This window comes from Perca fluviatilis, chromosome 6, assembly GCF_010015445.1.
Source record: "Perca fluviatilis chromosome 6, GENO_Pfluv_1.0, whole genome shotgun sequence".
NCBI classification, from domain to species: Eukaryota; Metazoa; Chordata; class Actinopteri; order Perciformes; family Percidae; genus Perca; species Perca fluviatilis.
In genome coordinates, this window is record NC_053117.1 from 35,632,980 (window position 1) to 35,655,993 (window position 23,014).

The 23,014-nt window shown below is 40.9% G+C and overlaps 1 protein-coding gene across 1 annotated transcript in view; it reads right to left on the reverse strand.

Moving 5' to 3' along the window:
* prdm6 (PR domain containing 6) overlaps positions 1-23,014 on the reverse strand; it is a 103,317-nt gene that overhangs the window by 72,345 nt on the left and 7,958 nt on the right. Inside the window, exons 3-4 of the mRNA XM_039804041.1 lie at positions 18,387-18,535; positions 17,862-18,020 (exon numbers count right to left, since the gene is read on the reverse strand). Coding sequence (XP_039659975.1) covers positions 17,862-18,020; positions 18,387-18,535 — 308 coding nt within the window. The remainder of the gene's footprint in view (positions 1-17,861; positions 18,021-18,386; positions 18,536-23,014) is intronic.

Genomic DNA, 23,014 nt, shown 5'->3' on the forward strand with positions numbered 1-23,014 from the left:
CAAATACAGTTCAAACCAAAATATGAGTAAACACTGGTTCAATTTTAAATCTAGCTGTTTATCTTTGTCGTACACAACTATGTGTGCTTATGTTGGCCATGAGCAACAAACAGAGCCATTTATCAAGGCTACAGAGCATTGGGTTTGATATTTAAAGGAATAGTTGACGCTTATTCCTTTCTGGTGGAGAGGGAGAGAGACGAAAAGACTCATAGCTCTTATTTTTGTGTGGTTAATATGAAGCTACAGCCATTAGCTGGTTAGCTTAGCTTGGCATAAAGACTCTGGAAACAGGGGGGGGAACAACTAGCCTGGCCCTGCAAAGCACCTTTAAAGCTCATTCATTTACATGCGCAAACTCCAGAGAGTTACTGGTCGCACCCAAGATATACGGATAGGCCAACGCATTCTCATGAACGGGTCCGTATGATATCGTACGAAAATGTACGCACACCAAAGCGTATGATATCCTATGAAATTAGGAGACCGCAGGCTGGTCACGTGACGCCGGCTGGCTACGAGCTCCACGACGCCGAGCGGCCGTTGCTAGTTGTTTAAGCCGCTACGGAGCTTCGAGACGCTGGCTTCAGACCTCCGTTGTATCAGCGGTAGTTGGTGGTTCAGTTCAGTTCACTAAGCACCGCGAGCTGCCGGTTGTTTCGACGGACATTACGGTTAAATTTAGTCCACAAAATATGAGCGTTTTGCCGCAATGAAAGTTAAGATTAGGCACCAAAACGACTAGATTAGGAAACGCATGAGGAACACGCATGGGTAAAAGGCTTTAGTTTTCCACAGGAAGTGAACTCCGCTCTCTGGGTTGAAAGTCTTGCATGTTAACGCCCACCCACCCATCCATCTATCCATCCATCCATCCATCCATCCATCCATCCATCCATCCATCCATCCATCTAGCCATCCATCTATCCATCCATCCATCTATCCATCCATCCATCCATCCATCCATCCATCCATCCATCCATCTAGCCATCCATCCATCCATCCATCCATCCATCCATCCATCCATCCATCTAGCCATCCATCCATCCATCTATCCATCCATCCATCCATCCATCCATCCATCTATCCATCCATCCATCCATCCATTTATCCATCCATCCATCCATCCATCCATCCATCCATCTAGCCATACATCCATCCCGACCTCCTCCATCCCCCACGGCCAGTCGCGTTCTTATACAGCGGCCGTCAATGTAGTGAATACAGCAAAAAAAAAAAACATGGAATGCTTACGAATTACAATGCTTAACTTTTCGTAGCTTTTTGAACGAACGGTTCATGAGAACAGGAGGTTGACCTTTCTGTTAACCCTCGTGTTTTTGACCCATTTTCAAAAAGTTTCTATATCAGAAATTTGGGTTTTCTTTCAACCAAATTGTTAGCAAAAAAAATTATGTGGATGGTTCCATACAAAGTAAAATAAATTATCAGTTCACTACTTTCATTGAATTTGGGTGTTTTATTAAATTATATAGCATCTAAAAAATAACTGATACATGAATGTTGAAAAAAGTAATCAAGATATTGGAAAAAGCGCAGAAAAAAAATCAACAAAAACATTGACAAAAAGTGCTAAAAACGTCTGGAAAGCTTCCAAAACATCTTATACAGCGGCCATCAATGTAGTGAATACAGCAAAAAAACATGGAATGCTTACGAATTAGAGTGCTTAACTTTTCGTAGCTTTTTGAACGAACGGTTCATGAGAACAGGCTGCATATAACCGGCACATAACCCTCTGTAAAACGGTGAATAGTCTTTTTTATGTTCTGATTTTTGTGCTGATTGAAGAGAGGTGAAACTTTTTTTTGTAATATTATATTTATTTACATTTTCCAAATTAAACAAGCAAAACAAACAGGGCTCAGATGCAGCTATTGCCAGTTGTTACAGTCACACTTATTGCAGCGTAGGAGGAAAGGTTGTTGATACAGGAACATAATTAGCTTACTGTATTTTAGCTTTTTCAAGTGAGTTAGGAATGGGTTCCAAGAACGGAAAACGTGTCCCTTTGACTGGTGCAGAGTTTTTCCATTTGTATTATGGATAGATATTGGTGATCCATATCTGAAAGGAGGGAGGAGAGGGAGACTTCCATTCCCTCAATATCAGTCTCTTGGCAACTATCAGTCCCAGTACCAATGGTTGCCGCATTGTAGTTGGAATTGCCCTTGTTATTTGTGAGCAGCCAAAATAGCAAGTCCAGGCTCGGGCTGAAGGGCCTCTGATATGCTTTGGAATACCAGTCAAATATTTTGCAATTTGGCGTGAAACTTTACTTGAGTATTTACATTTTCTGCTACTTTATACTTCTACTCCGCTACATCTCAGCACTAAATATTGGACTTTTTTACTCCACTGCATTTGTTTGATGTAGCTTTAGTTATTTTTCAGATTAAGACTTTAGACAAAAAAGCGTACACCATACAAAAAGATTGTCAATGTTCATAACCTTTTGAGTTTGTGTCCCTGAAGAAAAAAGTGGTGTCTACTTGGGGGTCTTTGCAATGTTTCAGATGTCTATGAGTTGTTAGTAGTTTCACCAAACAGACATTTCTTTTGTCAACTTCACATGGTTTCATTATAATAACAGATTTGCCAGAATTGCTTTTCTTCTTCTTCTCTCCTATTACTGTAATCATCTCCCGACCCCTCAGATTTATCTGGTGACCCTTTGGCTGGGCCGACCCCTAGGTTGGGAACCACTGGACTAAACTAGGGAACTTTAACACTACCTCCACCTCAGGCAACTACAAAATTCTGCTCTAACACCGATGCGTCAGTATTATTAATCTAATACAAATTGAATCTGTTTTCTGCAGAACGAGTAGGCGTTTACTGCAAGTACATTTTGCTGATTTGATACTTGTATTTAAGCATGATTTTAAATGCAAGACATTTTTTAGTATTTACTATTTTTTTATCTTGTTGTATTGGTACTGAGTACAACAACAAAAAATACTTTAGTCCCGACACTTCAGAGTGTGTCTCTCTCATTTCACAAGGATCACATCACATTTAGAGCTCTGAAATGAGAATATTTGGTAGTTTTGCATTTTTGCACTGAACACACATATTTCTGAGTGACAGTTGTTGGAGAGCGATCTGCAAAACCTCAACCAACAGCTGTGTGTGTGTGTGTGTGTGTGTGTGTGTGTGTGTGTGTGTGTGTGTGTGTTTTTATTTTTTTTTTTTGTCTGTCTGTGTGTGTGTGAGAGATACAGAAAGTGTGTCTGAAATACAGAGTTTTAACCTTCTGACCTTATTACAGAGAGTAAAATCTTCTCTCCTTGTCTGGACCGAGCAGACGCCACAGAGATACCGTGTGTGTGTGTGTGTGTGTGTGTGTGTGTGTGTGTGTGTGTATGTGTGTGTTTGTGTGTGTGTAAGTGAGAGAGAAAGTGTCGTAACACCTTCAGACATGATAACTCACTGCTGCATTAGTGACTTTTTGACACACACACACATCATCCTCTGATGGTAAAGCAGCCATTTACATGCCAGTGTTGCTTCAGAGCTGCAGTTAAGTGTTTTTAACTGATAACTGAACCACATTCCTGTCTGAAAATGCACACACACACACACACACACACACACACACACAAAGCTTTTCAGGTCAAGATTCAGGATTTATTTTCTTATTTTAAGACTCCCAAGCAAAGAAGGTAAATAAATGCATTGACAAAACAATGTTTCCCCAAGAAGTAGAATTTATTTTGTGAGGTCATCTCTGTGCACGATTAGCTGGTTCTAAGATGCTAGCAGTGCAGGAGGGTCCCACAGCGACTGCTTCAAAGAGCATTTCAGGCAAAACTTCTCGGTGTGTTTTGAGGATTCTCCTCTGAGAAACTTTACGTACTGTGCCAAAAAAACAAATATTATAAAATAACCCCACTGTAAGAGAGGAACAAAATGCAGGCGCACCCTGTTAAAGGCAACCTTCCTAGAAATAAAATATGGGATATGATCGCTCCCAGAGAGTGTGCTGAGATGCAAATTGTATAAAATACGTATTCACTTTACACATTACAGAGTGTTAGTTCCAACCTCTGACTGTTCTTAAACCGACATCTATATCCATCTTTTAATCCAAGTGATTTATGGCCGATGTTCTGTAATAGTGTAGCTAATGCTTGCTCTTGAGGGAATTACTGTAATTGTTGGGGCTTTGGAAATTATAGAGTGTGGTCTAGACCTACTCTATCTGTAAAGTGTCTCGAGATAACTGTTGTTATGATTTGATACTATAAATAAATTGAATTGAATTGACGCAATTGTTTTAGCTGACAGTTTGTTGCTTCTTGCAGGGCGTCACACACACTACTGATACAAAGTACATGTCGCAGTGCTACAGCAGCTGCAGTTGTGGAATTGAGAGCAGATGAACTGAGGATTTAGATGTCAAGATTGGCCAGTCCCACCCACACCTGCCCACTCATTTCAGTGATTCAATTTACCTGTGAGCAGTTTTCCTAATGAGGAACTTAACACCAAACTAAGGGTTTCACTGACCTCTCCTGGATGAAAACCCAGGGCAACATTTTCCAAAATGATCTTAAAATGGTGTCTATCTCTGATCTCTGAGGTTTGAGGATTGAGAGTCAACTTTTCTGTTTGCCGCCGCCTTTTTCGAGGTCATTAAAAGATGTTACAATCTTATACTTCTGCGCTTCTTAAATCCTTTAAATCTGCTGTATTTTTCTTAATTTATTCTTTCTTTTAGAAATTGTCTTAATTTCTGTTATGTTTTATATAGTCTCCCATTGCCCGACCTTCCTCCACAGCGCTGCGGAGGAGGGTCTGGCTAGTCCACATAGCATTCCGGGATGGGAGAAAAACGTGCTCTGGTTTATTGGCATTTCTTTAAACCAATCACAATCGTCTTGGGCGGCGCTGAGCGATGGACGAGGCCACGGTGCCTCTGCAAAATAGCCTCTGGAAGGAACTTGTTTTGGTGGAACATTTGTAGGGAGGTGAGCTCTGGAATTAAAATGGCTGTCGAGTGTGTGATGACAATTTTAATTGTTAATTGTGATGACAATTTTAATGGAAAAAATTGTCGGTTCCAGCTCGGAGATGTTTCCTGAAGTTTAGAATGCCAACACAAAGAAAGCGGAAGCTAAGGGACATCTGGCCGAAAATGAGGGACATCCAGCGGAACCTCTGGCGTCTCCGGAATGATCCCGTAAATGATTTTAGACCTTTGTGTCTAAAATGTGCTATATGTGTCAATAAACTTGCCATGCTGAACACTGTATAGGGTCGGAAAATAAAATTCCTAGAACTAATAATAAGCAAACATGGATGCTTTACAAAGGTTAATGCATATTTAGGATGTTTTTGCAATAAAAAAGGACTCTGTTAAGCAATCATCTCTCAAATGTCAGATGTCGGAGCTTCACACCAGCACATGAATGCACCACTTCAAGTGTTTTACCATCCAACAGTATCAGCTTTGACAAACAAAAGTGAGAAATAGGTAGGCTAGGATGGTGGGTCGTAGTTCCTCAACCTGACCAATCGGCTGTTTCAGTATCCAATCAGTATCTGCAGACAGCATCAGAAAAGGTTCTTCTTCTCTTTCTCTACACAACACACGATTGTCTACTTCTTATTCTTTTCCAGTCCAAATCTTGTAAAACTGTTCCTGAGAGGCGATCAATGCTCGTACGCTTCTGTTCTACAGCTAATCAATGAAACTCCACTAATTCTGTAATCTGCTCTCTTCATCGGCCTCCTCCTCCTTATCTCACCATGTCTACGCCTCACTCCCTCCGCTTTCTATCTTCCTCCTTTTCCTAATCTTTGCGTGTCTCGTCCTCCTCCCGCAGGTGATGGACAAATTAGTGTGAACGCTTCATTAAAAAGGGCTTTTCCACCTTTATTCAAGAGGACAGCTAGGTGAGAAAGACATGCAGGAAATCGTCAGAGGTCGGATTCAAACCCTGGACCTCTGCGTCACTGCATAACCCTCCAACTATATGTGCGCCTGCTCTACTCACTGAGCCAACCCAGCCACATTACAAAAAGGACTTTAACTCTGAGGTAACTGGCTTTGCAACAGAGGTGGGTTATTTCAGGCTGAATGCTAATCATCTGAGGCCGATAAAAGATCTTTGAAAACAGCACTTTTATGGCGTCAGGATGATGTCATATCTCGCGAGCGTGATAAAACACGCTCACTAGCCTAAGCTTACATGGCTATTGTTTAGCCTCGCCAGCCAGTCTGATTAATCCATAACAGAAATTTAGGGCCAACTAAGCAAACAATACTTAGTCTTGCCATGCTAACTTATTAGTATAACACGATAACACATTAACGTTAACGTTACATAATACACCACATCATAAAACTTCATTTCTGTTTCTGGAATACTCCGACTGGCTGGCCAGGCTCACAGCCATGTTAGCTAAGGCTAACGTTGGCTCTAATGTTAGAGACATGGGTTCATACATTGGCAAGGATTTATGGACATTTCAAAACAAAAGCATCACACATATCCCAACAAGAGAACAAATTCGAGACACTTGTACATTCCTTTATTTATGGTGCTTGCGCTGCATCGTTAATAAAGACAGAAAAACACTTCTTCGGCCGGTACACCAACTCCGGGCTTCCTGAGCGATAGCTGTCAATCAAGGTAAACTAATGGCGTGTGTCCATTGTCAGCGTCATTTCCCCGCTTCCCATTCATTTCTATGGGAGCAGCCGTGCAATGCATTCTGGTAGCGTCGCGGGGACATTGGAGAAGTGGGGTGTCTATTCGTCGCCCGCTCCTCATTTGCATAAAATCGTCGCCTCTCAAAATCTGATGAAAATCTTTTTACCTGACCGTGGTCGATCTGAAATGATTCAGCAGATTCAGCAACTGCATGGCCTATTTCTCGTTTAAAATGTTTTCAGAATATTTTCGTAAAATACGAGATCGTATTTAATGAGCCGCCATTATGGTCGGTTTTGAAATTCGGGAGCAACCAGCCCTACGTGACGCGTTCATCCAATCAGCTGCATGTTTACATGTTACATTTTGGGGGGATCATTACATTTTCTGTTTTATCAAAAACAGTTATTTATAAAAAATCTGAATATAAACTCAATATAATCAACTAAACTCTAACTAAAATACCTTTGTCTCTACTGTAGTGGGAAATTATTAGGAAATTGTTGACCAGTAAAATAACAGCGCCAACGTGAATAAAACCCCTAAAATCACGGAATAATTACCTCTAACTGCAGAAACATCTGTCAGAAAAAGTGAAAAATAATAATGAATACTTTAAAGGGAACACCATTAAACAAGTGCAAATTCGCAATGGTGTACGCGCAGGCATTCAAACACACACACACACACACATTCAAACACACACACACACACACACACACACACATACATACACATACACGCATCAACACACACACACTTAACATTTCGGCCAAATTTCAGCCTCCTGGGGCAAAAACTGTGGCCGCCAAAGCATGGGGAATTTCTTTGTGGACCGACCAACAGAGCGAACTATAGAGCTGCTGGTTGCACAAGACATACAGTAATACTGTATCATTTTTTAGGTCTTCATAGGAACCAATGGGCTCGGAGCTGAGAGCTATAGACAGGAAGTCAGAAGGTATTGAGAGACTGACTAACATGTTGTTGGTTTTGGTCTTTTTATGGGATTTGCCGATGATAAGAAAAAACAGAATAGCATCAGCCTTATCCTTTAAACCGCTCAGAATCATCAGGGGGAACATGTGTATTTAAAATCTCTTCAAATCCTCCTGGCCTGCTTTAAGTTCAATCAAAATATCTAGCTTTATCTCCTTTTTTTTATTCCTCTTTAACTTCAAAATCTCCTCTTTTGTCTCCTCCTCAGTGTCCTAACAGAGAGAAAGCCCTCACTCCACATCCATCTGATGTTAACCACATGTGTTCATAGCCGACTTGCCAGGTGAAATGAAGGTTAAATAAAACCCAAATAAAGACTGACTGCTCCTCATTCATCCCGTCTATGGCACTCTGGTATTTAGTCCACCAAATCTTTCATTTTTCTTAATCGCAACCTGTCATTTTCAGCAGTAAGCCTCATAAACCTGCTGCCATCACCGCCGCCGTCGTGCCCAAGAGCAACAGTCTGGACCTCCACACATCCAGAGAGAACCTCGTCAACATGAGAAACTGTGTTTTCAGCGAGCAGAGAGCCGACTCATAAATCAGAGGGTAATAATCGTTCAGAGAAATGGAAAATATTTAGATAACCAACCCTGATTCACCTCAGAGTCAACAGTCTGAAGCTGCTGCTTTCTCACACAGCAGGGAGAGGCAGCAGAGCGTCACGCACCCAGACTGAGGTACCAACTCTGACTGAGGTACCAACTCCTACAGGACTGAGGTACCAACTCTGACTGAGGTACCAACTCTGACTGAGGTACCAACTCTGACTGAGGTACCAACTCCTACAGGACTGAGGTACCAACTCTGACTGAGGTACCAACTCTGACTGAGGTACCAACTCTGACTGAGGTACCAACTCCTACAGGACTGAGGTACCAACTCTGACTGAGGTACCAACTCCTACAGGACTGAGGTACCAACTCTGACTGAGGTACCAACTCTGACTGAGGTACCAACTTCTACAGGACTGAGTTTACTGTCACAGAGGAGAGAAGAAACTAGAAAAGTTTTCACATTTAAGAAGCTGGAATCAGATAAGTGTTACTTCTTTTTCATAAAGAATTACCCTGAACCGAATGATCGATTATTAAAATAGTTGGCGATTACTTTAATAATTAACAACTAATGGATTAATCTTTGCAGCTCTAAAGCTGACAGAAGACGACCAACATACGGAGAAGGTTTCAAAGCTCAGACATGAAGAGAACATTAACAGTTCATACTGCAGCTCATCGCAAAGTGTGAAGCCTCAACAGACAGCGACACAGGAGAGGAAACAACCAGCGGCTCTAACACTGTGTGAAAACCCACTGACTTATGAAGAGACTACACACTTATACACAAACATACTCTGTTATTCCAACATGAAGGTCCTGAGGGAAATCCCCAGTCTTTGTTCTTGAACCTCCCGTGGTTACCATGCCTACAGGGTAATGTCACACAGAGTGGAGAAATGAACTGAGTTAACCCGACTCACCGAGTGGGTTTAACCAAACAGCGGCGTCGGTGAGTGGTGGTTTATGGTGGCCGAAGTCCGAACTTCAAGTTACATGATCTCCTGGGAGCCAGGAGATCATTTTTTATTTAAACCCCAGAACAGGGTCTCTGGTTCACCTTGGTTCCAAGTCTGGTCCAACTATAGTTCTGATCTGTGTGTTTTGATTGGACAAAACAGATGCAAATAGTCAGATAACATGGGTTAGAATGGTTAACCCATAACCCTAATTGTCCATTGTCAGCGCCATTTCCACGCTTCCCATTCATTTCTATGGGAGCAGCCGTGCAATGCATTCTGGTAGCGTCGCGGGGACTTTGGAGAAGCGGGGCGTCGAGTCACCTGCTCCTCATTTGCATAAAGTTGGCTGGATTCAACTTTATGCAATTGAGGAACTCATTCGTCTAGACACCTCTCAAAAGTTGACGAAAATCTTTTAAACTGACCGTTGTCGATCTGAAATGAAGACACATTCAGTAACTGCATGGCCTATTTCTCGCTTAAAATTTTTTCAAAAACACGTTTCGGTGAAGTATTCTGTAAAATAAGAGATCGTATTCCAAACGAGCCGCCATTATGGATGGTTTTGAAATCCGGGAGCAGACAGAGCCACGTGACGCGTGCGTCCAATCAGCTGCAGCCATCACGGTTCTTCGCTGGTCAGTGGTCAGTGAAGAAAAACTGACAACTGCTGCTGGCGAGCCCACTAGCGTGCAATGCTGGGAAGCAGGGCGATCCCTCTGTGAAAACAACGCCTATATGGAGATGTAACATAACCCTAACTGCATGTGTCAGAGGATAGAGATAGGGGTTTCATGTTGGCCATTGACATTTTCTTTAAAGCGCCCATATTATGCTCATTTTCAGGTTCATAACTGTATTTTAAGGTTTTACCAGAATAGGTTTACATGGTTTAATTTTCAAAAAACACCATATTGTTGTTGTACTGCACAGCTCTCTCTCACTGCTGCAGATCCTCTTTTCACCTGGTTTCTGTTTTAGCTACAGAGTGAGACCTCTTTTATTCTTCTTCTTCTGTACTATCTTTGATTGCACTCGCACATGCTCAGTAGCTCAGATGTAGATCTTGTCAGCTAGCTAACTCTAGAGACAGTAAAAGAAAGCTGTTTCTCCAACTTTGGTCAGTTCCAAGGCAGGATTAGCTGGGAGACTTCTAAATGAGGGCGCACATGTAAGTAGTTCTTTTGTAGATTATGGTGAACTTGTGTATGTTGTAGCAGTGCTTTGCTATTGAGAACGACGTAGCATGCTAGCGTTAACGTTAGCCGGCTAGTGCTAGCATTAGCCGGCTAACGCTAACGCTACGAGCTAACGGTTGTGGTTAGCCAGCTCATTTTTTGCCAGCCGATTTTGAACAGCTCACTAGGAGACTCAAAGCAGGACACATTCAGAAACCGTATCTCACTCAAAACAGCATGGATGGATTTTTTTCAAAGTTTGTATGTGTGTGGAAGCACCAGAGACACAAAAGAACACCCCAAATCCCAGAAAAAGAGTTTTTTCATAATATGGGCACTTTAACTTAGGCAACATCTACACCACTACTACTTTTGGTTTAAAAATGAATATACTTTACGCCTCAAGTCCGCACTACTCTGGCATTTCCGAGCCACTAAAACTGAGATATTTGGAAACACTGCTGCCCCCCTTTTGGTCTGAAAATTTCGGGTTTGCTTTGTCTAGACGGGCACAAACCCGAGACCTTTGGAAAACAATGACGCAGGTCGGCCAGTCTTACCGGTTAGGTAGGCTTGCATTCAGAAACAGTTCCACCTAGTCGTCGATCTAAATCCCTGGTCTTACTTTTTGCCTTTGTTTTTGCCTTTCAACTTATACATCCATGATTTTCAACAGCAGAATAACGTCAGACAATCTGTTTCCTGTTTAAACTGGCACGCACATGCCCAGTGTATGTGAAGGGTCATGTAATATGCATAGTCAGTTAATATCTCAAATAATCTTTGAACCTATAACTGATTGGACTCAATGACATCCCTATAATCTGCAACTTTGTGACAGAAAACACATTAGCAGCTTTTTATCACCGTATCATGAGCCGTGAGCTCTCAAGACTCAAGATGAAGTAAACTGCTGCAGCATAATCAGTGCGGTCCTCACTGCTTTTACTCCAAAATTCCATCAATAAAAACTCAAACGCCTCACTGCAATCAAAGCAACAGGCAACCAAAACATAATTTGACATAAAAACCATTGATAATCAAACTGATGATGTCAGTAGGCCTTTTAATACAACCCAGAATACAGACAGTTACGCAAACATTAAATAATGACATCAGTCGAGAAAACATTACAGAGTCTTTACTGGACGCTGTGACCACAAACCACTGAAAACACAAAGTCAATGGGAATTCAGCGGGGAATTCAGCGGGAATAAGATGATGGACAGACAGACAAACGCAAACGGACCGACCGACAGCCGAGTTAAGACTGACAACAGTGATTCACTTACAAGAAACAGACAAAGAAAATACATTTTAAGATGTAAGAAGCCAAGATACCAACAGGGATTTGGGAATTTTTCGGAATCCTCAGGAGTCCCATCACACTAACAAAATATTTAGCCTCAAACTGTGCAGCTGAAGTTTTCCTTTCTTTCTGATCTTTGGGGCTGTTTTCACTGACTCTGCGCTGACAGCTCGTCCCGTCTCAGATCTGTCCAAAAGAAAACTGCCGTAAAAAAAAAAACAACAACCCCTCAGAGGACGAGGTCAGAGCTGTGACTTCAGGATGTTTCTCCTGTTTGTACTGCACATTCTTTTCAATCAGGACGGCCTCGAGGTTTCGGACCGGGAGGTCACCAGTTCGAATATTCGGGAAACTGCCTTCCTTTCCCTCAGCAAGTACGGTCAGACACAAGTGGAAATATTCACTGTAATGTGACTCAACAACAACAATTCTCAGGTTCTGGTACTTAACTGGAGGGCAGCATTTCCACTTTGGGAGACTCTCTTTCCAACACATTCTCACTCCCATCATGTAAAATACAGACGCTTGGTCAGGTGCCTTTGGCGTTGTTATTGACGCTAAAAGTCTCCTTTAGCTTCATATCCAAACAGCACGTATTAGAGGGAAATATTACATTTCTCACTTTATTTATCTCATGGCTGGAGTTACTGGTTGCTATGAAAATTCAGTTTTCGTATTCAACACGAGATAAGATCATTATTAGACTGGATGACCATTTTGTCTGTTTGACATCCTGCTGGCCACTCACAACATACAGCTTAGACAGGGTGAACGCAGCCTGATCTGCCGGCGATTTGATTTCGCCCTGCAGCTCAGGCTGGAAACCTGTGCGTTTATCTATCCTGCTTCCGTTACAAATTTGCGGGGACCAATCACAAACCGGCTTATCCACCTGCCGCGCTATTGGCGGGTTTAACACGATAACGATAGAGAAGCGACCAAGCAGCTTGTTTACATTCAACAAGCCGGCCACCGAAGCGCAGCAACCCGTTGATTCCGCTGTCGCTGCTACGTCACCCGGATCATTGGTCTGATTGGTTGAAGGACTATCCAATTGCGTACAGAGTCATTTGAACTATGCCCGTTGATCACGCCTCTTGTGCAGTAGAAAATACAGAGCAGACTCTCCAGACTAATGTTCAATCTTAAGATTAAGCTTGGTCTGGTGATAGCCAGACTAGAAGAGCTGTGCACTGTGATTTAATTTGAAAGAGACATTTTTCAAAACAAAACAAGATCTATTTGAGTTACTAAAAATGTGGGTGGTAAGTCAGACTAATTCAGACTTTGGAATCAAACTTTTCCAAGTCAAACACGTTTCTGGTACTTTAAATGAGATTGATTGGTTACTTGGCAGATTCAGATTTCACATTGAAAATGTAAAAAGGTCGTAAAGCATCACTAGGAGGGGAAGATACCTTCTACTTTTCTTCCTTCCTTTTTTCTTCCCATTCTTTCTTGCATTGTTTAGTTCTTTTGTCCTTCTTTCTTTCCAGTTTTTCTTTCTCTTATTTTTTGCCTCTGATGCTTTCCTTTACACCCCCTGTTTCCTTCTTTAACTGATCTGAAAGCACTTTTTAATTGTGGGTTTTCACTACTTTTATATAAGTTTTTATGTTTTATTTTTTAGATGATTTGTTTGGGCTTTTATGGCCTTTAATTGATAGGATAGCTTGAAGACAGGAAAGGGGAGAGAGAGGGGACGACACACAGCAAAGGGCTGCGGCTCGGATTCGAACCCCGGGCCACTGCCAAGGACTTAGCCAACATGGTGCTTCTCTTTTTGTAATGTTTGACTGCAAATTGTTATTATACTTAAAGCTAGTGCGTAGTTTCTGTCTCCCCCATGAGGAATATTAAGTAATGACAACAAAACTGCCCGCTGTCCACATGATGGAAATTTTCCGTGATCGCGCAGTAGCTAGTAGCCAAGGAGGACACGGAGGATTAAAAAAACATGATGGACTCTTCAGAAAAGGTAATTATCTTCACTCCAGTTTCCGGATGCCACAATCTTCTGAACACAGCCATACTGAGAAATACAGAGAGAGTTGAGTGGAGCTGATAGTCTTAATTAGCTTTGTAGCAACTCATTTGGCAACGGCTTGAATGTAACGCACGTTTATTAATATAAAAAAGTTACGCACTAAAGCTTTTAATACAGGAGAGTAAACAAAGAAAGTAACTATGCAGGTTGCAACTAGCAAATATTTCCATTATCATTAATATGTTTAAGTAAATGTTTTAGTGTATTAAATGGCAGAAAACAGTGAAAAACAGCCGGACAGCCCAGACGTCTGGTTGTTTCCAAAATACAAATATATTTAGTTTACAATGATATAAATAAGAGAAAACCATAACAATCTTCACTTTAGAGAAACTGGAACCAGAAAAAGAATAAGAAATTTCTGTCCATTAATTTCCTGCCAATTGATTAACTGATTAATCAATTAATTGATTTAGCACTAAACTAGACTTGATCTATAAAGCATTCTATTGAAAATGTGCTTTAAAGGATGCTTTCTCCACTGTCCTACATCAGACCTCATGCATGGGGTTAAAAATCACAAAACATATTATATAGATATATAGAGATATTCAAATAATATAAGTGTCAACATCTCTTTGTGACGAGTCCAGAAACAGTGAGTGATGAAGCTCCAGGTCCGAGCGTTAAAGAATTATTCCTCCATAAACTCAAACACTGAGCTCGGCTTCGCAGGAGATCAATGTGTCGAGGCTTAATATACTGCAGCACCAGAAAATCCTCCTCTGTTCCACCCAGACGTAACGGCAAGTGTCTTAATTAAAACTGGCCCTTCCCAGACACCATAGACAACATGACACGAGCTCCCTGATTGGCTATAGGACAAATATCTCTTCCTGTTTTGGGGAGTGTCAATAAGGGAGTTTAACAACCAGTGAGTTTTAATGGGATCTGCGTGTAAAGCTTCTTCATCAATAGGCCTAATGACCGGTTTAAACCGGGCAGCCGATAATCTGCCGATGGTTAGAGCCGGGTTATCGGATCAGCATTTCTCTGGGGCCCGGGGGCTTCAACGGCTTCAACGACCCAGCGCCACTCTGCTGGGTCCAAGTACAACAACCGGACAAGGATGTTTAAACACTGAGCCGTAGAACACCTTAATGTGGCCAATTCACTTTACCCTCTCCCTCCTCTTTACTCTGGTTTTTACTGCCTATCCAGGAATAATTGGTATTTTAAACCTCCACACATTTATCCAGTAGTGTTTTCAGTCTTATGAGATGTATTTTTACACTGTACCTATATATATTTTATTGTATATCACATACCCTGGTGATGGAAAATCTCTGTTTACAACAAGAAATAGTCATTTTTCCTGACCTGAATGAAGGTTTGTTTACCATAATTGTATAGGAACATAACATTTCTTTAAATAATTTTTTTTTTTATTATTATTAAAGGACAGAAAAGTGACTTTATCACTCAAGCAGCAAATAAAAATAGGTGAAACAAAAAGAAAGAAAAAAAACACAATTATATCATATTTTAGTCAAGAAATGAATAGTCTAAATAGCACTAAATGCCAATGGTTGGATATTCACACTATAAATCTAACACATAATGACAGTTTCTTGAAGTGATTTTCCACCCAAAAACAGAGATTTCAAGAAAACATGTTGGGTGAAAAGCTCTAATATTGCGAAAAATAGTCATAACTTTACAAAAATAAAGATGTAATTTTTTAGAGATGCATGATATGGATGATATTGATAATAATAATAATTACCTGCTTCTCATGGCGGGTACCAATAAAATAACCCATAATTTCACATTTTTCTATTTTAAAAAGAGGTTCAGAAGGTAAGAAAGGCTAAGATGTAGGAAGCAAAGAAGAATGATTAATTATTCCATAGCTCTGATCTAAATACATCAACAGTTTCCACTCTTCAAATGTTAATTTCTTCCTTCTAGTAAAGTACATCATAAAACTTCACAAACATACGTTGGCGTTTATAGAGCATTTAGCAAGAATTTCAAATTGCTTTGACAAAATCTGTCAAATGAGACATGTCAACAAATGAAATACTCAATACAAAACAAAAGCTTTATTATCAGCTCTATTTATTGCCTATAATTTCTTTATCGGAATAATACCATAGAACGTACATAATAATATAAATTTCCTATTATCGGACGATAATATATTGGCGCAATACATATTGTGCATCCCACGTTATTTTAGATTATAAAGTCATAATTTTAACAGAAATGCATTATATTTTGAAAATTAGGTTATAATATTATAGAAAATGAAAAAAAAGTTTCACTCTAAAAAGTTGAAAAAGTTTTTGAGTGGAGGATCACTTTTAACATCATCTGTCAGTATCAGTTACTGTCAGTAAACACACTGTAACAGCTGAATACTGACTGTAGAAGTCTCTGCACTGAGTCTGCATCAGATCAAATAATTAAGAACTGTAAAATCCTGTTGTCAGTGAACTCAACTCTTTCTCTGTCTGAAGAACAAATCCTGACGTGACGAGCTCCTTGCTCCTGCTGGACTTGGCCTATGATATCTTTGCCTGCCCACACCCCCGTGACCTCTGACCCATTGTAGGACGCCCCCAACCCCCCCAAATAATCCCACCCCCACCCCTCCTGATGTGCTGCTGCGGTTAACAGCAGAGAGACTGATGTCCGATCAACCGACGTCTGACTGACCTTTACCAGCTCGGCCACAAGGGACTCATCTATCTCTCTGTCTCCCAGCATCCTTCACTCCCTCTCTCTTTCTCTCCCCCCTCTCACTCTAATGCTAATGCAGCTGTTTATAACTGCCACATTGACTTTCTCCTGCCACTGTATGTAAATACAATCTGCTCTGATCAATGGACTGAGAGGTGACATGACGCTGACCACATGCACGCACGCACGCACGCACGCACGCACGCACGCACGCACGCACGCAGGCACACACTAAACTTAAACATGTACTACATGCACACAAGATCACAGAGTAAAATGTAAGACTTTTTAACAATGTTATACCGGCTTCAAGAGTATGACGGAAAACCAGCAGGGACGATACATCTTTTGAGTACTTTCCAGCTATAACATGATAAAAGCAATGAAATGAATGTGATGTGGCATTAAACGCATTTAAAGGTTTACCAATTTTAAAATGATTAATTCATTTTAGGTTCTTGCTAAAATCTCCACTCCACTGATGATCTTCCTGCTGCTGTAGAATCATTGAACTGCCTCCTGCAGCAACAATCCACTATCACAACAATCCCACTTTCAGTTTAGAGGTGTAGAACGTCTTTCTGACGGCCTGCAGCCAGCTACACATAAATCTGCCTGCAGAGACAATACTTAACAGTAGAATTTTGAATAATTTCGAAGACCTGCAGTAATGTGCCACTAAATTGTCACGTCGGGTTTAAAGGTCTCAAAAAATAAATAACAATAAGAATGTCTATCTCCACTCTTGGTCAAGTGATACTCAACACATTTCAGTCGCGTCCATGTTGTCCAAACGGATCTTTAAAAAGAGAAATATAGTTTATTTTATGTTAAAATTATTGATGGGCGGACCAACTCTTTTCACAGAACTGGTTCCTTTGAGTTGATACATGAAAATGTATCGAACCTTTTGAGTTTTAATACTATTTGCTGTCCACCCCCACAAAACTTCTCGTCAATGCATTTACCAGTCATCCTGAGTTTGCATTAATAAAGATTTCATATATAAATACACCACTGAGGCCTAATGCTCATGAACACACAATAGTCAGAGGGACGACCATCCGAGGAGCTTGTAAATGCGCCATTAACCTTCCATGCTGCCGTCTGTCGGGGATTCATGAGCACTGGTACGTTTGAACGGTTTGACAGGCCGACTCGGTACATACCAGACAAAGTATATTTGTTCGTTCATTTTCGCGTGTGATTTTTGACGCATTTTTTTTTCTGTCGCACAAAGACGCCTCATTCATTCTCCACCACCTGTTATCCTCCTCACAGGGATTCGCCTCCTGTGCATGAAGGCATTAACACTGGACGGCTCACTTCCCACTCACCGTAATCTTGAACAATACTGTGAGACAGTTTGGACACGAGCGCTCAACATGGACACTACAGTACCCATAAGTCCACACACTTCCCTCACAGCCTTTCTTACCTCCCACAGGTGTCTGCTGTTTCTGACCGCTCCAGAATGCAGTTTGTCCAGCAGCATAGGGACTCCCTGAAACGGGCCGATCCAGGTTCCCTGAGGGATCCTCTGAGACGCACAGATCCCGTAACCCAGACCAGGAACTGTACTGGTGCACAGACACACCTGCACGCACACACACACACACACACACACACACACACACACACACACACACACACACACACACACACACACACACACAGATAGGTCAATAAAACAACTCTGCTCAGAGCAGATATTTCTATTAATACAATTTATTTCTATGCATTGGGCAGCTGTTCAGGATCAGAAACGACTCCCACAGGACAGCTGGGGCAAAAGTCAGTGGTGGATTGGAACCAAGTACATTTACTCCAGTAATGTACTTACTGTAAGTACAAAGTTGAGGTACTTACATACTTTACTTGAGTATTTCCATTCCATTTTAAAACATTGTATAACACAAAACTCAAGCATCTGACAGACAGACAGACAGACGGGAAGTCTCACCTCTCTGGGCAGATCTCTGAGCCAATCAGGGACGTCCGGCAGGGTGACAGGAGCAGCCGTGCTGCTGGTGCCGACGAGTCGACGCAGAGAGTGAAGAGGGCCGTGCATCGGACACTCGCCGTTCCTGTTATCGGCACACATGTCACAACCTGGGGATACAGCAGGAGATTCTACTGAGTATTACCTTCTACAGCCAGCAGACAAACAACATACACTTGATTAAACCATATATATATATATATATACGATTTAAATACATAACCTTTATTTTAAAAACTTACATTTCTTTAATCTAAATGCTGTGTTTAGGCCCTGAATCCAGTCAATGATTTTAATACTTTGCGTGTTTTAACAGTGAGTGGGATTTCTGTGAATATTGTGATTTGCTTTTGTTAATTTTTTGGTACTCGCAGACCCTCAGATGTGAACTTTTTGTCCTATCGCACAGATGCTTTATTCTATCATTTTGATCTGTCACGACTTTGGCAATCAATTTGTTACTAATGACTACATATCATAAGGAAAATAAAAAAAATAAAAACTAAATTTGAATTACATTTATTCAACCCTTGTTTTGACAGGGGTTCATATCTATCTACTTTTGTATTGAAAGACCAATAAAATGAATAGTGTTGACGTTTGAATGACTGTGGGTTTATTTCAATTATTTTATTTTGGGGTCAAAGTGACTGTGGTTGGTTTCACCATACTGTCAAAATATAACACACATAATGTTTACCTGACATTACTAAAAACTAAATGATACCAGTATCAAAGGATGGTCAATAAGTAAGTATGTAATTTTAATGTGGATTGTACTTTGGATAAAAGCTGCAATTTGTATAGCTGTAGAAGTATAAACAGTATATATATATATATATATATATATACAGTACAGGCCAAAAGTTTGGACACACCTTCTCATTCAATGCGTTTCCTTTTTATTTTCATGACTATTTACATTGTAGATTCTCACTGAAGGCATCAAAACTATGAATGAACACATGGAATTATGTACTTAACAAAAAAGTGTGAAATAACTGAAAACATGTCTTATATGTTAGATTCTTCAAAGTAGCCACTCTTTGCTTTATTTATTAATAAGGGAAATTAACTGTAATTTTTTTTAAATGACAATCTGTTTTTACTTTCTACAGATGACATTAATAACATAACTAATAATGTTTTGAGAAGAAATAGATTTACACATTTTGCTATAATGGTTGTTTCTGACAGTAGTTGATTTGGTTGTCCGTGTACAGCATTGTTATGTATTTTAATCTTTTAAAGACTCGTTTGTCCTTTGGTCGTATAAAATAACCATCTCACAGAGTGAAAAACCGAAAGGGAAGAAAAAATTGTGGTGTTTGAAACTCTCCTAAAAAAAATAAGTAGAAACTGCTAAAAACTGCTCTCTGCTCTCTGCAGTGTTTTTCCAGGTTAAATGTGGCGAGAGCATTGCTGGGAATTAGCGAGTGTCAACATTTACTCAGAGATGCAGTCTGACAGTAATGGATGTTAATTGACTGTAGCAACATAATGAGAGATTATTATCTGGACACAAAACTCCCACAGAGCCACACAGACCAGAGCGGGCTGAGAGGAACAGGATGTTAATGTTGCTTTTTTTTCTGTTTTTCCCAAAATTAAATATCCGCAGTTTGAGAGGCTGACGGCTACTTTTACACCATGATTGATAGAAGTAAATTAAACCATATTACGGTCGTTTATAAACCACAGAATGAGACACAGGTTCACGGTCGAGTAAATGGGAAAAATTTCACAGGCTGAATTCTCCTCGATCCTCCACTTTATCTGGAAACCTATCAAACCAGTTCAAGTAGTCTTCACCAATGGGAACACTGGGTTTAATGGGATACTGTCTATCACCCTGTGTACCTGACAACTGTGTTCTTTTGTCTAGATATTAAAAGAAAGTCTGGGGCGCCCTGGTAGCTCACCTGGTAGAGTGTGCGCCCCATGTTCCAAGGCTCAGTCCTTAACGCAGCGGCCTGGGGTTTGATTCCAACCTGCGGCCCTTTGCTGCATGTCTTCCCCCTCTTTCTCCCCCCTTCCTGTCTACACCTGGCCTATCAATCAAAAATTGGCCAAAATGCCCCAAAAAATAATCTTGGCTCGACTGAAACTAAGAGGATTAAAGGTGGAAACCCCAACATAGTATTAAATATATTAAAGGATGAGTTTACCCTTTATAGGGAGACTTCAAAAAACTTGTTTTTCTTACATTTCTGCTTGTGTTCACATGAAACAAGTGATGCATAACGTGTTAATCAGTGAGCTTTAGTTTAGTTAGTTTGCCGGTATTTTTCCACTTTGGAGAGAGCCAGGCTAGCTGTTTGCGTCTGCTTTCAGTCTTAATGCTAAGCTAGGCTAACCCCGTCCTGACTCCAATGTTGTACTTATACTTAAAGGTGCTCTAAGCGATGTCTCGCGTTTTTTTAGGCTACAACATTTTTTGCCACATACAGCAAACATCTCCTCACTATCCGCTAGCTACCTGTCCCCTGAACACACTGTAAAAAAACGGCAAAAAAAAACAAAACTGTGCCAACCTGCACCACCAAACATAACAAACAGTGTTCCAGGATGAGGAGGGAGGGGCAAGCTAACCTCAGTTTTGTTTGACAATACTTCAAACGTCAACAAGAAGTGACGTCACCCAACATCGCTTAGAGCGCCTTTAATGCGTGAACATGAGAGAGGTGATCGTCCGTCCACAGCAACGCAATCGGATTATTTTCACAGCTTCATTACAAAGTTCACAGTGCAGGGAGACGACAGAGGAGATGATGAAGAGGAGACTCAGACTCAGACTGTTGATGACATGAAAGCTCACCAGACGAGCCGAGCCGCTGATCTGCTGCTGAGTTTCACTCTGAGCTCTGCGAGCTTTGATTCCTGTGTTTTCTTTAGCAGAACAACACTGGAGCTCTGCTACACTAAATACTGCGACTGCTACTACAAACTGACACAAAAAAACACGCACAGACGTGCTGCAGGTGAGTTCAGTGGAAAGTAATTTTGTTTGATCAAACAGTTTCTGATTTAAACCATACTTTCGCCAATTTTAGACTATTTGTTAAAAAAAAAACTGAAACTGAAACTAACCCTAATCCTAACCCTAACCCTAACTCTGAAACACACTGAAATTAAGAGACAAGTAAAAACAAGTAAATATCAACATGTATGTTAATTAAAGAAGACTAAACTACTTGCCTGTAGTTTCCCAAACTAGTGCTCCAGACTAACTGCTGATTTACTGTTTTGGTTGCTTTTAAAATATTCGTGTTTTACCTGTTACTAGAACTGTTGCCCTTTTCTTGGGCAATTGTATATTATAACCAGGGGATCTTTAAAGGTCCCATGTTTTTTAACATTAATAGGAGTTCCCCCAGCCTGCCTATGGTCCCCCAGTGGCTAGAAATGGAGATAGGTGTAAACCGAGCCCTGGGTATCCTGCTCTGCCTTTGAGAAAATGAAAGCTCAGATGGGCCGATCTGGAATCTTCCCTTTATGACATCATAAGGAGGAAGGTTACCTCCCCTTTTGGCCCGCCTATGAGAAAGAGTTGGTCAAGGCCACACCCCCACCCCCACCCTCCACCTTGCCCTCTCTCCTCCTCATAGCATTTAAAGCTACAGGCACAGAAATGGCACGTCCTAAGTAAAGCTCATTGTGGGACTGGTTGTAATTCTGCACCAAGGCTGAATTTCAGTACAGTATTAGGGGACCACTAAGGCCTATATAAAAGAGACTTCAGATACAGTATTAGGGGACCACTAAGGCCTATATAAAAGAGACTTCAGATACAGTATTAGGGGACCACTAAGGTCTATATAAAAGAGACTTCAGATACAGTATTAAGGGGACCACTAAGGTCTATATAAAAGAGACTTCAGATACAGTATTAGGGGACCACTAAGGCCTATATAAAAGAGACTTCAGATACAGTATTAGGGGACCACTAAGGTCTATATAAAAGAGACTTCAGATACAGTATTAGGGGACCACTAAGGCCTATATAAAAAAGACTTCAGATACAGTATTAGGGGACCACTAAGGCCTATATAAAAGAGACTTCAGATACAGTATTAGGGGACCACTAAGGCCTATATAAAAGAGACTTCAGATACAGTATTAGGGGACCACTAAAGCCTATATAAAAGCCTCCAAAAAGCAGCATGTCATAGGACCTTTAAAAGTCTAGGGCTGGCCCTGCAAAATCTGACAGGTTTCATGTGATGTGAAATATCTTAAAAACACGTGGATTTAACCATGTAATGTCATTGATGTAATGGTAAACTAAAGACTAAACACAAACACTACAAATACAGTCAAAGTTAAAGCTGTAAATGTGTCGTCTTCTCTCCAGTAAACCTTCCTTCTCTTCATCCTCTTCCTCTCTCTCAGACTGATGAACTGGCTGTGAACTTGTTATGGCGTTCTCTCCTCGCTGCCCATCATTCAAACTCAGTATTCCGTTACATCCATCGCCAGTGTTTAGACAGCTCCGCTCTGCCTCTGATCTCTGAGCGCCGGACCCCGTTTCCACGGACACCATCTGCGGGCACTTCTTATTATTTTGTTTCCACAAAATGACAATTTCT